The 14,758-nt window shown below is 51.2% G+C and overlaps 1 protein-coding gene across 6 annotated transcripts in view; it reads right to left on the bottom strand.

The window, feature by feature from the left end:
- Nucleotides 1–14,101, bottom strand: part of KCNB1 (potassium voltage-gated channel subfamily B member 1) — an 85,714-nt gene extending 71,613 nt beyond the window's left edge. For 5 of the 6 annotated variants that reach the window (XR_012491057.2, XR_012491056.2, XR_012491059.2 and 2 more), the window contains exons 1-2: nt 13,636–14,101; nt 11,705–12,437 (exon numbers count right to left, since the gene is read on the bottom strand). Coding sequence is in view for 2 of the 6 variants with exons in the window: in XM_074317265.2 (XP_074173366.2) it covers nt 11,705–12,271 (567 nt within the window). In the remaining 4 variants the exon portion in view is untranslated. Of the gene's footprint in view, nt 1–11,704; nt 12,438–12,964; nt 13,079–13,635 lie in introns of all 6 variants that reach the window. The other variant, XM_074317266.2, reaches the window with a different exon arrangement.
- Between the last annotated feature and the right edge of the window lie 657 nt (nt 14,102–14,758).

Below are 14,758 nucleotides of genomic sequence, written 5' to 3'. Positions count from 1 at the left end.
TCCCAGTCATGAGGCCAGTAAAGGGCTACAATCTTTTATACAGGAGGGGGTGTTGGGGCAGCAACCTGGAGGGAGGGGTAGGAGGAGGGGACTAGAGGACTTGCCTTGGATTGCATTTGCACAGAGCTTTATGGGGGTGTGATGGAGACTGGCAGAGGGTTGAGGGAGTATTTAAGCCCCCCACTCTCCAGCCACTCCTTGGCACAGTCATTGCATAAAGAGCAAGCAAGGTGTCGTCAGAGGCCAGATTAAGGCAAGGTTTGGGGTAGACGCTCTTTACTCTCAACCTCTTGAGAAAAGGAAGGGAGAAGGAAAACTAACAACATGAACGAAGCATCTGTGCTTGGCCGCACAGTGTTGGCCACTCTGGCACAGGGGGGTGCACCAGTCTTTCCTGCTTGGCAAACTCACCATGCCCATTTTGCAGCTTTAGAAACTGAGGCCCATAGAGACGAAAGGTTTGTCTCATAGCTCATATGGGGGCAGTGTTGGGATTACGAACTCAGGTCTCCAGAGTCCCAAACTATTGTTCTTTCCACTTGTCCTACTAGGAAAATGGCATATGAGACGAGGGAAAACACAGGTGAAGAGGAAGGGAAGAACACCTGCCCCAAGTGAGCCTAATCTCAAAATAAACCAGAGAGACATTTTCTCACAGAAAGAGGGTAAATGCCACCAGGTCCAAACTGATTGTTCAATGTCAGGGAGGGCCTTTCTGAAGATGTGACATATGAGCTGAGATCTGAAGGATGAGAAGGGGCAGCTGGCATTGCAAGATATGGTGCCAGAGGCCCAGAGAAGTTAAGTTATTTGCTCAAGGTCACACAGCTAGCTTGTGCCATCCCTCCCTTCCTCCCATCCTCCAACAAACCCCTCTGACAGAGCCCCTCCTCTGCATCAGGTCCTGAAATAACTTTAGAACACAAGTCTGCAAACTTTTCCCATAAATGCTGTTGTTACCAAAAGCAGCCTTAGATAACAGGTAAATGAATGTACCAATAAAACTATCTGTAAACCCAGCAGCCCAACCACCCTGCTTTGGAACACAGAAATGAATACGTCCTAGACTTTGAGAACACCCCGCTTTAGTTGGGGAGGTAAAACAAGTTGGTAAGAAAATCCAATACAAGAGGGAGCAGGCTAAATGGTGCAGGAGAAGTAGGAACAGAGAATTTGTAGAAGACCATTTCTGCAGCTCAGGAAGGACAGAAATCAAGTTCAGGTTCCCAGAAAGGGTCATCTACATTGGGAGGCCCTCTTTGATCATGCCCTGTGTCGTGCGGGAGACCCTGCTCGCTGCGCCATTTGTCGTGCGCGGAGGCCTTCTCGCCACGCCATCTTTTACGCGGGGCGGCCTGCGGGGTCTCTGCTCCCGCTCCCCACACAAGAACACAGGATATGGTGAGGCCGAAAAGGAACACCCACGGAGCCATAGGTAGGGGAGCCATACCACCACGGTCTCACTGGAGGCTGGGCCCACCGGACGCCGACCTGCCGTCTGCTTTTCCGCCAACCGACCGACCGACGACTCTTCTCCACTCTCTCCTCTGTTCCTCTCTCTCTGCTCTCCTCTTCCGCTCTCTTCGGCTCTGCTCGGCTCCTCGGCAATCCTCCGTAGCCGCAGCAGTTATACCAGCAGCCAATGGCTAACCGGCCACAGCCGACGGCCATTCACCACCCGAGCCAGCACCCCTTCACGTGAGGCCAAGGGCCTGTAAACTACTCTCTGGGGCTCTGGCCCCACACCCTGTTACTCGCCATCAAAACCCCTTGCTTCCTTCCTTCACAGAATACATATTAGTCTGTGTGATTATTCTTCCATTCAACATTTTATTTGTTTAATGCCTAACTTCCTCTGGTAGGCCATAAGCTCCATGATGGCTGTGGATTCTTTTTTGCCAGCTTACGTTTATTCTCTCTCTCTTAGAAACAGTATTTCAATTTCTCTTTGGGGAACCATCTTTTTCCCATTTTCAGTCTCATTCCAGCTCCAGCCATTGACATATGATCCAGACCCAACTAAATGATAGGCTCAGAGAGGGGCCAATGAAAATCAGCCCTGGGATTTTGCTGGAAGTATTGAGAAAGAGAATTGCTTTTTCCCTAAGATGGAAGCCTGGAGTTGCTAGAGGCTATCTTTCCAGCCATGTTGGTACATCCTGCTGAGAAGCCAACACCGAGAAGGAAACAACTTAGAGATATTGGAGACCAAGTCTTGAACTATTTAAGCCCTTGGACTCAGCCCTACCTGAATCCTTATCTAACCAAGGACTTTTCAATTATAATGTTTTGCTTAAGTCCATTTGAGCTGTATTTTTGTCACCTGCAACCAAAAGAATCCTAATAGATACATGAGTACTTCTCAAGCACCCAGCGTGGTCCCTGGCATATGGTCACATGCAATAAATGTCCGTGTACAAACAGTAGGTGGTATTGAAGCAGGACCTCAATATATATGCACATATAAGGACCAGAGAAGCCTAGAACGGAAGCTAACTTTGAAACCAACAGGATTGTCCCAGGAATAGGAGGGAGTAACTGAATCAAACTGTGGTCAGCATTTTCGAGGAACAATAAAGGATGTGTAAACTTATCCAAGGCATAGGAGATAAAAGAAAATTGATCCATTCAAAGAGATAGTGGGAATTCCAGGCATGATAAGCTAATGGAAGGCTGTTTCGACATCATCACCTTATCTGCACCTTTCTTTTTGCTTTTCACATGCCCCTGGGGTAGTCATGGGCTGCCTCTTCGGTACAATTCGGTCTGCAAGGATACTAAGAGGCCATGCTGGCCAAGGTCAAGGGCCCCAAGGATCAGATGGGCCTTGAAAGACTCAGGGATGGGCCCTAGGCAGCAATTAGTGAAATAGGGTGGTCTATTTTTAGAGTCTGTTTGATTCCAAGTCCATTACCTGGCGGATGTGAGTGATGATGTTGAATTGGCAAACAGTAACTCAAATACAGTGTCTGCCTGCCAGGCCATGGTGGGCAATTATGGTGGAGACCAACCTTGCTGAAGAGCAAAAATGGAGCAGTTAGGGTGAGGGAACACCTCAAGTGTCTAATTTAATCATTTCTCCTTGCTATGAATGGAAGGCAGGAGGTCACCTCTTCCTGGCCCAGGAAATGCAGGGAGAGAAGTGGGCGGGTGGAGGCAAGGACAGTGGAAGGAGACGGAAGGCCATACTGGGGAGATCTTTGCTTTTCAAGGGGGACCCCTCTGATCAGTGGTCACAAGGTCATGCAAATTTGCCAACTTATTCACTCAACAAATGTTTACTACCACTTAATAATGACAACCACAATAACAACAGCAGCAATAGTAACTTGTACTGAGCATTTGCTGCGTGTCAGGCACTGGGCTGAGTGCTTCCTATAAAATTGATTTTCGTGAGGGTCCCCAAATTATGGATCGGGAAATTGATCAGAGAAGTTAAGTGATTCACCTAAAGGCACTCAGCTCAAAAGTGACTGAGCTGAAATTTGAACCCAGGCAAGTCAGGCGGCAGGGCCTCCTGTCGTAAGCATTACTGCCTCTCTGTGGCCCAGTCCTGGCAGCTACAGAACAACTCATAAGCTAATCTTTACAGTGTTTTGTGCAAGGAAGGCCTGAACGTCAGGTTTCCAGGGCACAGAGGAGGAAGCAATCGGTGCTGCCCGAAGGGGGTGTGGATGGTGAAGGGAAGAAGCTGGGCCTTGATGGGTGGGGAGAGAGAGGCTGCAGGCAGACAAGAGGAAGAAGGGGTGCAAGGCAGAGGACTCAGCTTCGGCAAAGGTGTGGAGCAGGACTGGGAGAGGATGGAGTCTTCGAGGAACGCAGAAAGGTGGGAGTGAGAGCAGGCGGCACCATGGAGAGAGGACGTAGGAGATGAAAGTGGAGAGGTCGGCTAGGGCCTTGAAAGTCAGGCTGAGGAGTTTGGACTGTATCCCCGGGACAGTGGGAACCATGGAAGGAGTTTTGGAAGGGGATGACTAACATGAACAGATTCCACTTGAGAAAGATGGCTCAGGTTCTGCAGAGGATGGACTGGATGGGGAAGGCCAGTGCAGAGGCCCAGGGGCTCAGAGGAAAGGCCAAAGTGCAACAACAGACAAGGTCACCCCTCTGACCTTGCCAACCTAACTCCTTCACTGGCACACTCTGCTGCGGCCCCACTGGCCACCTGGAGGTTCCTTGACTGCCCCAGACATGCCCCTGCCCCAGGGCCTTAGCATGTGCAGTTCTCTCCACCAGGAATACTCTTCCCCCAACAGTCCACATGCCTCCCTCTCTCCCTTCCTGCAGGTCTCTGCTTACTTGGCACCTTCTTCTTTTTCTGACTATCCTGATTAAATCCCTCACCTGTTAACCTTTCTTCATGGTACCTGTCACCAACCAAAACAGTACATTTTTATTCGATCTTGTCATTTCATCTATAAATTCTTCCGTCTGTATATCTAAAAGATAAATATTTTTAAACATCATCACAATAGCATTATCACACCAAAAAAATAGCATTAATTCCTCCATCACACCAAATATCCAATTAACATTCATCTTCCCCTGACGATGTCATGATTTCTTTTTCACAGTTGCTTTGCACCAGTCAGTATCTGTATTAGTTTATTTTGTGAATGGTCTCACTGTCTCCCCTACTGAAATATCAGCGCCATGAGAGATGGGACCTTTGTGTTGTTCTCTGCTCTGTCCCCAGCACCCAGCCCAGGGCTTGGCACACAGTAGGTGCTCCATAAACCTTATTGAATGAATGAAGACATCCATATAAGAGTTTTATACTTTCAGGTCTTCGATCCACTTTGAGTCAATGTTTGTATGTGGTGTGAGGTAAGGGAACAACTTCATTCTTTTGCATGTGGATGTCCAGTGTTTCCAGCACCATTTGCTGCCCTGGGTGACAGACTCACGGGGAGGGAGGGGACAGGAAGTCCAATCACCCCAGGATGGCCCTGGGTTGCTGAGGGTCAGAGGCCCTCTGTGTTAATATGTTGACACAAGTCTTTGGTGGGGCCCCCAGAACCAGATCCTAAGACGGGGATCCAAGTACAGGTGGCTTATGTGGGAAGTGATCCCAGAAAACACTAGTAGGGGAGAGGGGACGTGAGACAGGGAAAGGAAAGAAGCCAAACAGGATGTATTGTCAAGCCAGGAACCACTGTAGGCCCCTGGGGCTTAATTTTGAAGAACTCTTGGGGCCAGTGTAGACCATGCACCTCTGAGTTACACCCCATCCAGGGGTGAGGGAGTGAGGGTATTTATACACCTTCTCCCATTAGTGGGCAGTTGGGGGCTGCTCTGGGTGGGCCATTAGTTCCCTGTCTTTACTGGATTCAGTTGGCCAGAGGAAGCTTCTAGACAAAGAACTAGGAGAGCTGGGAGTTGGGCTAGCAACACTGAAATGGTAAGAGCTGAAAGGCCATGGATGGAGACTGACCACACCTCCTCTCTCATGTCTGAGTCCCTATTCTATCCCGATTTCCCGTGTGACTTTGAGCAAGTTATATAAACTCATCTTATAATGAGCATGTATCATTTTATAAGAATAATAATTGTTTGAAAAGGAGCTTCTTTATCTGGCAGGATTGTCAGGAGGATTAAATGAGACAATCACAATTAAAAACAACAATAACAAAACCCTAACAGTTACTAGGGGCTTTCTATGTGCCAAACCCTCTTTGAAGTGCTTTGCATGCACTACCTCATTTAATTCTGGTAGCAATTCAATAGGGCAGGCCCTGCTACTGCTCCCAATTTATGAGCGGAGCTGCAGTAGTAGTTTGCTCCAAATCACATGTTTAGTGAGTAGAGGAGCCAAACTTTGAACTTGGGCATTCCAGCTCTGAAATCAAGGCTCCTAGCCATGATGCTATGAGGTTCAGAAGTACACACAGTGCCAGGTATGGGGTGGGTGCTTAATTCGTGCTTGTTCTCTTTCAGTTAATTAAGCTTTGGCCAAACTGCTCCTTTGGCCATCATTCTTCCCTCCTAAGCATTTTCACATTCTCTAACCTATCATCGCCTTTTAAGCCCCCTGAGAGACCAGCAGCCAAGGTATGATCCTGGAGGAATGGAAAGATCTCAGCCGCGATGAGGGTCACAGTGGCGTCAGGAAGGTCTGGAAACGGTCCCTGATCTTTCACCAACTGTCCCTGAAGCATCTCTGTGCTTATTTCTTCTACTCTCCTCTAGTTCACTTGATCCAGCCCCACTGGCCTCCTTGCTGTTCTCTAAACAAGTCAAGCTTTATCCTACCGCAGGACCTTTGCACTTGCTGTTCCTGCTGTATCCCCCTTTATCAATCGGGATACTAGATTTACAAAGCCCATCTTCAACGCTTTACAGGTACTATCATACTTGATCCTCCAGTCAACCCTGTGAGGTGGGTTTTATGATCACTCTCGATAACAGATTAGGAAATGGAAGCTACGGGAGGGGAAGTGATACGCCCAAAGTCCAGAGCTAGGAAGTGGCAGGGCTAGGTCTCAAACCCAGTCCTGTGTGGCACCACAGCCAGGATTCTGAATCTCTGGCATATCGTCTCCCAGGAATAAATACAAATATTCTGGGTGATTGGGTCAGGCCCAGCAAAGCCTCAGCCAGATGACTCAGAACACTAACGAGTCCCATGAATTCCGAGTTGGTTTCCCTCCTTTTTCTTGATGATAATGCAGGAAACCCCCTGGCTTAGGCGAAGAAAGCAGAAGCATCATCACACTAGGCATGAAATCTGAAAGGGGCAGGCAGTGATCCTACGGTCTACAGCACTGCAATAGGAAAGGCTGCCAACCAGGGTTGCAGCTAGAACAGAGGAATTCAGGGATGACACTAAGAATGGCTGTTGTCATTTTATTGAATGCTTACCATGGGCCTGGGCACTGGGCTAAGTCCCTTACGCAGATTGTTTTCTAATGGCCCTGCTTGGTGAACTCCACTTTCTAGATGAGGAAACTTGAGACTCAGAGAAGGAAAGGAATTTGCCCGAGGTCATATTCCTGGTAAGGATGGAGCTGAAAATGAACCACATCTGTTGGACTTCAGAATTGATTCTTAATCAAATGTGTGATGGGCCAAATACTGACCACTGTCCCTCTTTTGAATATAATAATAACAATAATCCACATTTAGAAAGTACTTTCCATTTGCAAATTATATTTATATCTGAAATCTCATTGAATCATCAAAACAGCCCAAAGTCGCGGGCACTGCTTTATCACCATTCTGCAGATGAGCTCACTGAAGCCCAGAGAGCTTGAATGATTTCAGGATTAAGAAACACAGGCTTGGGAGCCAGACCAGGGTTCAAACTCTAGTCTGCCCTTTTCATTCCTTTGACATATATTTACTGAGCATGTAGCTGTGTGAGCTCTGGCAAGTGACTTCACCTCTCGGAGCCTCCGTTTCCTCTTTGTAAGAGTTGTAACACCACTCATCAAATGCATTCCCTCTGTCATCTTAAATTGCCAGATACCTGCTTTCCAAGGATTGCCTGCAAGCTAGAGTGAGCATGTGACCTGATCCTGGCCAATGGGATTTCTAATGAAGTCTGCTGCGGCGCTCCTGGGAAAGCTTTGCCTCTCAGGGAAAAACGTGGAGTATAGGAAGAAATGCCCCTCTTTATTGGTTGCACATATTAAGTGTCTACATTTGAAGACTGGAACTGGGTAGCCATTTTGTGACATGAGACATCAAGCCTGAGGACCAAGCCACCTGCAGGAGTTGGAGAAGCAGAAAGATGAAAAGAATCTAGAATCCTGATGGCATCGAGCCGAAAGGAACTTCCTGTTGTGTAAGATGATACATCTTCCTCCTTATAGAAGCCACTTTGAGTTTTCTATTCTGTTACTTGTAGCTCAAACTGGCAGACTATCTGGATTGTTGAAGGGATTTCAATGCGACAGTGGATGCAAAATTCCACTGATCAGCGCCTGGCACAATAAACAGCAGCTACTCTGGAAATTAGGGAATTCTTTTAGGGCTTGAACCCTGAGACCGTTCCAGGGAACGTAGACACTCCTTGCCTGGCAAATTAGTTCCCACCCTCTCCTATTGAGAAAAGCCTATAGAGTTTTCCAAGAAAGCAGAGACCCAGTGGTGGCCCAGCATCAAAACCCTCTCACTTTGTTGGGGCTGACCCCAGCTTCCAAACAGAAATCAATCACACTGCCTTTCACCTAATGGATTTTGATTTTTTCACTCCCCTGATGGTGAAGGCGAGGACCTGTGCTTTGGTTTGTTTCTGTGTTGCCAGAACATCCCATCAATTATTAACAGCTGTCAGCTCCGCCTCCCAGTACTGCTATCACAGGAAAGGCTTGGCCGCAACTCAGCCCACCCAGCCATACAGAAAGGACTCTGCTCCTTATTATTTATAATAAGTCCCACCTACTATGTGCTAGGCGCTGTGCTCAAGTGTGACTAACACAATTTCATGAAGACCCTGCAAGGTGCGACTTTCATTTCCATTTTGCAGGTGGGAGGCTGGGCTTGCAGAGCTGAAGAACTTGCCTAAGGCCAGAAACTGGAGAGGGTGGTGGAGCTGGGTCTGGAACCTGGGTCTGTCCTTGCTCTTAAACATATTAGATATGGCCATTTCTGTATCTCACCGTCACCCAGCGATGAGCCTCCATTTTACCTCCTCAATCTGTGACCTCTGAGAAGCTTCCACAGGTCTCACTGTGTGACAAGCAAGCCATCCAAGTTGGGGGGATAGGTGGGGGGTGAGGTAGCAAAGTACAGATTGAAGGAGGCCAGAGGCACAGGGAACAGTTGCAGGTGGGCAGAGAGGAAGGAGTGACAGATCCTCAAACCCTGAGATACAGTGACTGGCTGACTGCTTGGTCCACTCATTTATTCTACATGTCGTTATCTGAGACCCTCTGTGCCACACACCATGCTGGGTGCTGGGAACAGAGCAGTGAGTACAACTCAGGGCCTTCACACTCCTGTGGGAGAGAAGCAGAGAAAGAAAAGGAAGCAGACACCATTTCAGATGGTGCTTAAAGATCAGGCAGGAAAGACGCTGCACAATATGACAGAGACTAAGAGAAAGGGGCTGTTTTACACATGGCTCAGGAAAGGTCTCTCTGAGGAGAGGATATTTGGGCAGAGATCTGGCTAAATGAGGAATAAGGAGAAGCGGCCGGACATGAGACAATCTGAGCAGAGCATTCTGGGCAGCAGGAACAGCAAGTGCAAAGGTCCTGCGGTAGGATAAAGCTTGACTTGTTTAGAGAACAGCAAGGAGGCCAGTGGGGCTGGATCAAGTGAACTAGAGGAGAGTAGAAGAGATAAGCTCAGAGGAGTCATGGGGCTGGATTTAACAGGGTCTAGTATGTCGTGGTGAAGGTTTGGATTTTATTCTGAGTGTGATGGGAAACCTCTGGAGGATTTTAAGCAGATAAATAATGTGATTCAATTTACTTTTGGAAAAGCTCACTGTGGCTGCTGTGTGGGCAGTAGATTGCAGGGGGCAAAAGTGGAAGTAGGGAGACTGGGAAGGAGACTATGGCACTTCATCACTATGGAAAGAACAGGGTCTTCAAAATCACACTTGAGTTTGAATTTCTGGCAACTCCTGTGTTGCCTGTTATGTGACCTTAGGCAGGTTACGTAACCTCTCTGAGCCTCCCTATTTGAGAAAGGTGGGGTAATAATAGAGAATTGGTGTAAGTACTACGTAGTTGGGTCATTGCACTTTATACACAGTAGATGTTTGATCAATGGCAGTCAGGATTTCTATACTGAGGGCCAACGAGCCTGTCTGCCTTCTCATTTCAGCTCTGGAAGCAAAATATCCTCGACCAGCCGTCTGCCAGGTCTGTGTGCCGGCTGAGCCTGGGATCACAGAGAGGTCACAAAGTTCGTCCCTGCAAGCAGATTAACCCCAGGGAGAGATGAGGCTGTTTATTCCCAAACAGCATCTTTTGAAAGCCTGAGCTCCTCTGCCTTGCTGCCAGATGTCAACCCCAAAACTGCCCTTTGCCTGTTTTTTCTCTGAGAGGGTGACCCTCCCCTCTCCCGCCCCTCACTCTTAAGTCTTAGGGACAGGGCAGGGAGGCAGGAGAATCATGATGGGCCTAAATAGGGTGTGGAAAGCACGAACCAGCCCTGGAAATAGCAAAATAAATCTGTTGATCCTAAGCCGGCTGAGGGTGAGTGACTCTGTCTTAAGAGAGGCTTCTAGGGGCAGGATTATGACCAGACAGCCCACAGCCTCAGAACAGAAAATCTCTCTGTCCTCTTTAGGGTTGACAGGGAAGAGAGAAAACCTGTGGGCCTCCCTCCACCGTTCTACCAGCCACCCCCTCCTGCATCCACTCTCATAGGCCTCTCCTTGGGAAGTCAGATCCGGGAAAAGGACCCCACAGGGTCACCTTCAGACCCAGTCCTGCAGCTGAGAGAGGAGTTAACTGTGCCAAGGGGATTCCACAATGAGAGGCCAGGCTGGATGGAGGCAGCCCTAGCTAATGCATCATGGCTGACATGTAGACCTCCTCCTCCCCTGTTCCTTTTTTCCATTAATACATTGACCTATCTCACCCTGCTCCTCCCCCCACCCCCCCCCATTTTTGGTCCTACTGTCAGAGAGCAAGTTATCTTCAACACCTCTTTCCCAACGTGGTCTTCCTAGATTTTGACATTAACACCTCTCTTTTTTGCGCTGTGCCTGGGCCCCACATGACCTCTTTTATAGTGAACACACTATGTTGTCATTTATCCTGACACCCAGCATGTTGGCCACATGAAGACAGGCCCCCATCTCTCAGGCGCATCCCAGCATCCCAGCCTGACACAGAGAAGTTGCTCATCAACCAATGATGTCCTGGCCTGGCCTGGCCCCCATTCAAAGCCTCTCTCAGTCCCTCACAGCCTCTGCCTTTACCCAGCAGCACAAAGGACTCTCTGGCCCACTCGGTATAATCAAACTCATTCCTGCCTCCTTCTGCTGTATTTTTTCAAATTGTTTCATTTTTCTCTCCTATTTTGAAATTTACATCCTCTTCCAACAGCCAAAGCATCTTCACAAGCTGCATCAAACCTTTCTTAGATTTAACTCACCAAATAAATAAAGAACAAACCAAGGGTGACCCTTCGCCCACAAGCCTCCACAGCCAGCTGCATACATCATGTGTGCACACACCCACCTCTCAAAGTCCCTTTGCCTCATTTTTCTTATGTTAAAACTGCCTGACAGTCTCTCAACGTCCAAGCAAATCTGTAAGTTGCTTTCATTCCATCCTTGGAGCAAACTGAGGTTAAAAATACAGGGATAAGTAAGAGTAGGGTAACACCTCCTCCAGCCTGGGTCTGGGACTCCACAAGAGAGCATTAAGGAGAGTAGACCAAATTCAACTCTACTCCACTCTGGCAAGGCTTAATCACCTCTCTGTGCTCTTTCTTATTTGCAGTGTCTATCCTCTTGCTGTGGGTTTTTATAAGTCTCTGTAAATCCTTTTCTCCAACAAAGTCGGATATAAAGTATTAAATAATAAAAGGATGGGGTGATCAACGCCACATAGGAACACTCTGAAGGGGTTGGTCCTCGCCTCTGAGGTCTCGGCTATGGCCCCTCTGCCTTTCTGGTCTTCATATTTGGGAACTAAGCCAGAGTCCTCCAGCTGTGGTCTTCAATCTGGGGACACAGGAAGAGCCCCCCCCCCCCCCCCCCCCCCCCCCCCCCCCCGCCACCAGATCCCAGGCTTACCTTGGCAGCCACGGAGGAATTGGGTTTCTCCAGTAGGTCCCAGAGCTTTTTCCTCTTCTCTGCACAGCATGTATTATCGAATTCCTCGCCCTCACGTTCACGTAGGGTCTCGGCCTCACGCTTGAGCTCCTCATTCATCTGCTCCTTCTTCTGGTGGTAGCGGGCCTGGCAGCAAGACTCCAGGTAGATTTCGTCGATGCCCCAGTAGTCGAGCTCTTGGCTGAAGCTGAGTGCGCACATCTCCTCCATCATGTGCAGCCGCCCAGTGCGGTAGAAGTTGAGGATGGAGGTGAAGGCGCCTGGGTGGCGGTCGAAGAAGTACTCGTTGTCGTCGAGGCTGTAGTCGTCGCATACCTCGAGCAGCGAATCGTGCGTGTTGCAGTCGCGGAGCTTGCCCAGCCGCGTGCGGGGTAGGCGGTCCAGGGTACGCCAAAGTACCTCGTGCGCCAGACCCCCGACGTTGAGGCGGACGCGCCGCGAGCACGCCTTGCTGCGCACGATCTCCATGGGCTCGGGCGGCAACGAGCTGGTGGAGCGGGAGCCATGCTTCATCATGCCCGCCGGCATCGCTGGTCCGGCCGCCCCTGCCCCCCCTGCCCCCCCAGGCCGCTGTCACTGGGCAGCAAGGCGGGCCGCTGCGGGGGAGGGGGGCAGGGAGCGCTGTGGGCTGCTGCGGGAGCAGGGGGCCGCGCAGAAGGGCGTCACGGCCGTCTTCTCACCTCCATCCCGACGGCTGCAAGGTAGAAAGCGGAAGCAGGTCAGCAAACAGGGAGCTGGGCGCAGCCCCTCCCCACCTCTCCACCCGGGCACCAGCCGGCCTTGACCTTCCGGATGCTAAGTGGCTCAAGGGGGCAGAAAGACTGGGCGCTGTCCCTCCAGCCAGTGCTGAAGTCCGCCCCACCCCATGGATGGAGGGAGGGGCCGCCCTTCAGAGCTGGGTAAGGGCCCTCAAGAGGCGCCCCAGGCACCCAGGAAGCCCCACCCCGGTTTCTGCCGCCTTGGCCAGATCCGGCCGCCCGGGGCGCTGTCCGTCCCGTCGAGTGCTGAAACTCGCTTCTCTCTAGGTCTCCCCGACGAGTCCCGAACCTGGCCCGGGAATGGGGAGAGAGGGGTGCTGCATGAAAAAACTTTTTTAAAAAAAGACTTCACATCGTTTCCTTCCCCCGCTCAGAGATAATTAGGATTTGAGTGGCACCAGGTTTGCTTTTGCTAAAACTTAAAAGATTTGGGGGGAATTCTGGGGGGGTTTCAGGTGCCCACCTGTCGGAGGTCACAACAGACAGGGTGGTCACGACAGCCCCGCCATCCTGGAGCGACCCTTCTCCCCAAGCCGCGGGAGCGTCTCTTGAGGTCGCTCCAGCGACGAGATGAGCCCTGAAGACAGCAAAGCCAAGCTCTACGAGGGGTCCCACCCTTCCCTCTGCGCCCCCTAACCCACCGCAGGATGGGCGCGCAGAGTCCTGGGGATCTACCTGCTTCGTCCTCCCCTAGCTCCTTCCCCGCCCCCTTCTCCTCCTTCTCCTTCTCCACCTCCTCGTTCCTCTCCTGTGATGGCTTTTTATAACTCCGTGTTCTGCGCCTTTCCCGGGGCTTGGAAGGGAAGGGGTGGGGGAGGTGGGAGGCGGGGAAACAAGCTGAATTTTCTGGCCTTTTCAAAACGTGCTGCCCTTCTCCCACCGCGCACTGGTGATTTGGGGGGCTCCTCTGAGCCCCCCCCCCCGCACTGAGGCTCACACCCTCTCCTCTCGCCCAGGAAAGAAGATCACGCGTCTCCCCAGGCCCCAGCCCTTGTTCCCCCCCCACCCCCCGCCAAGCCCAGCTTGGAGCCGTGGTGCCTGAGTAGACAGACCATCAGGCCGAGCCGCGGCAGGCGAGCCTCCAGCTCCTGTACCCCTGCGCCCCCGCCTCGGACCGCACACCCAAACACTCACCCCCAGGGCGGCCGCCTCCCGGGGCCAGAGACCGCGCATCGCCCCGGCCGCCCGGGCGCCCCCGCCCGCGGGCAGCGGCGGACCGGGGGCTGGGCCGGGCCCGGCCTACGCCTGCCGGGCAGGCGACGTGCCGGGGCTGCAGACGCTGCGAAGCCGGGTCGGGCTCTCCGAGGCTGGGGGCGCAGGCGGACGCTGTGGGGCGCGGGTGGTAGGATCGCGAACGGGCGGCGCCTCCTGCTCCACCTCCTCCTCCTGCCCTGGCGGCGGCGGCGGCGGCGGCGGCTTGGGCGAGATCAACAAGTCGGGGCTGAGCTTCGGTTCCGCGCTCGCTGCGATTCTGTCCCGCACTTCAGAGCGCCGGGAGTCCGGCACCGAGGAGGGACGGCGCCACCTGCGGGTCGCGGGCGTGCGCGCCATTTAACTCCTGCCTGCCCGGCCCAGCCTGCTGGTGAGGTTAGGCATGGGCTGGGGGTTTCGGGCGAGGAGGAGCCTGGCAGCCCTACCCTTTCTACCTGACTACCTCCACTGACTTCCTCGCAACCCCGCCTTTCTCAGTCCCGTCAACAACCTGAGTTGAGTGCCTGCTGTGTGCAAGACACTAGGATAAACGTCTGAGATACAGCTGTGACCCAAACACAAACGTTCGGCCCTTGTGGAACTGGCTGGAGACATATCAAAAACAAGTCAAAGAATATGTCAGACAGTGATAAGTGCTGGGGAAATAATGAAGTGAAGGAAAGGGATAGAGGCGGGGATGGGGTCAGATTGCAATTTTAAACGTCCCTTGGTTTCATGAGCTTCCATTCTAGATTCTAAAATGTAATTCCAGATTGGAATTCTTGATTCTAGGGGGGAAGGTGGACAAGAATACATCAACAAATACATAATGTGGCAGTTGGTGATCACTGCTAAGAAGAAAAATTAAGTAAGGTGAGGGGCAGAGAGTAAGGGGTGAGCTAGTTTATATAGCCTGGTGATTCAAACATTCATTCACATTACGTTGGATAGCTGGTTATTGAGAATTTCCTGTGTGCCAGGTCCTGTGCCAGGCTCAGTAAAAGAAATGTCCTCCCCATGGAGCTCCCTGTCCAGTGGAGGAGACAAAATCAATCAAATAATCCCC

The sequence above is a fragment of the Rhinolophus sinicus genome, chromosome 13, assembly GCF_057876585.1.
Source record: "Rhinolophus sinicus isolate RSI-liver-muscle chromosome 13, RSI-T2T, whole genome shotgun sequence".
Taxonomy (NCBI): domain Eukaryota; kingdom Metazoa; phylum Chordata; class Mammalia; order Chiroptera; family Rhinolophidae; genus Rhinolophus; species Rhinolophus sinicus.
This window is presented reverse-complemented; position numbering and strand designations above follow the sequence as displayed.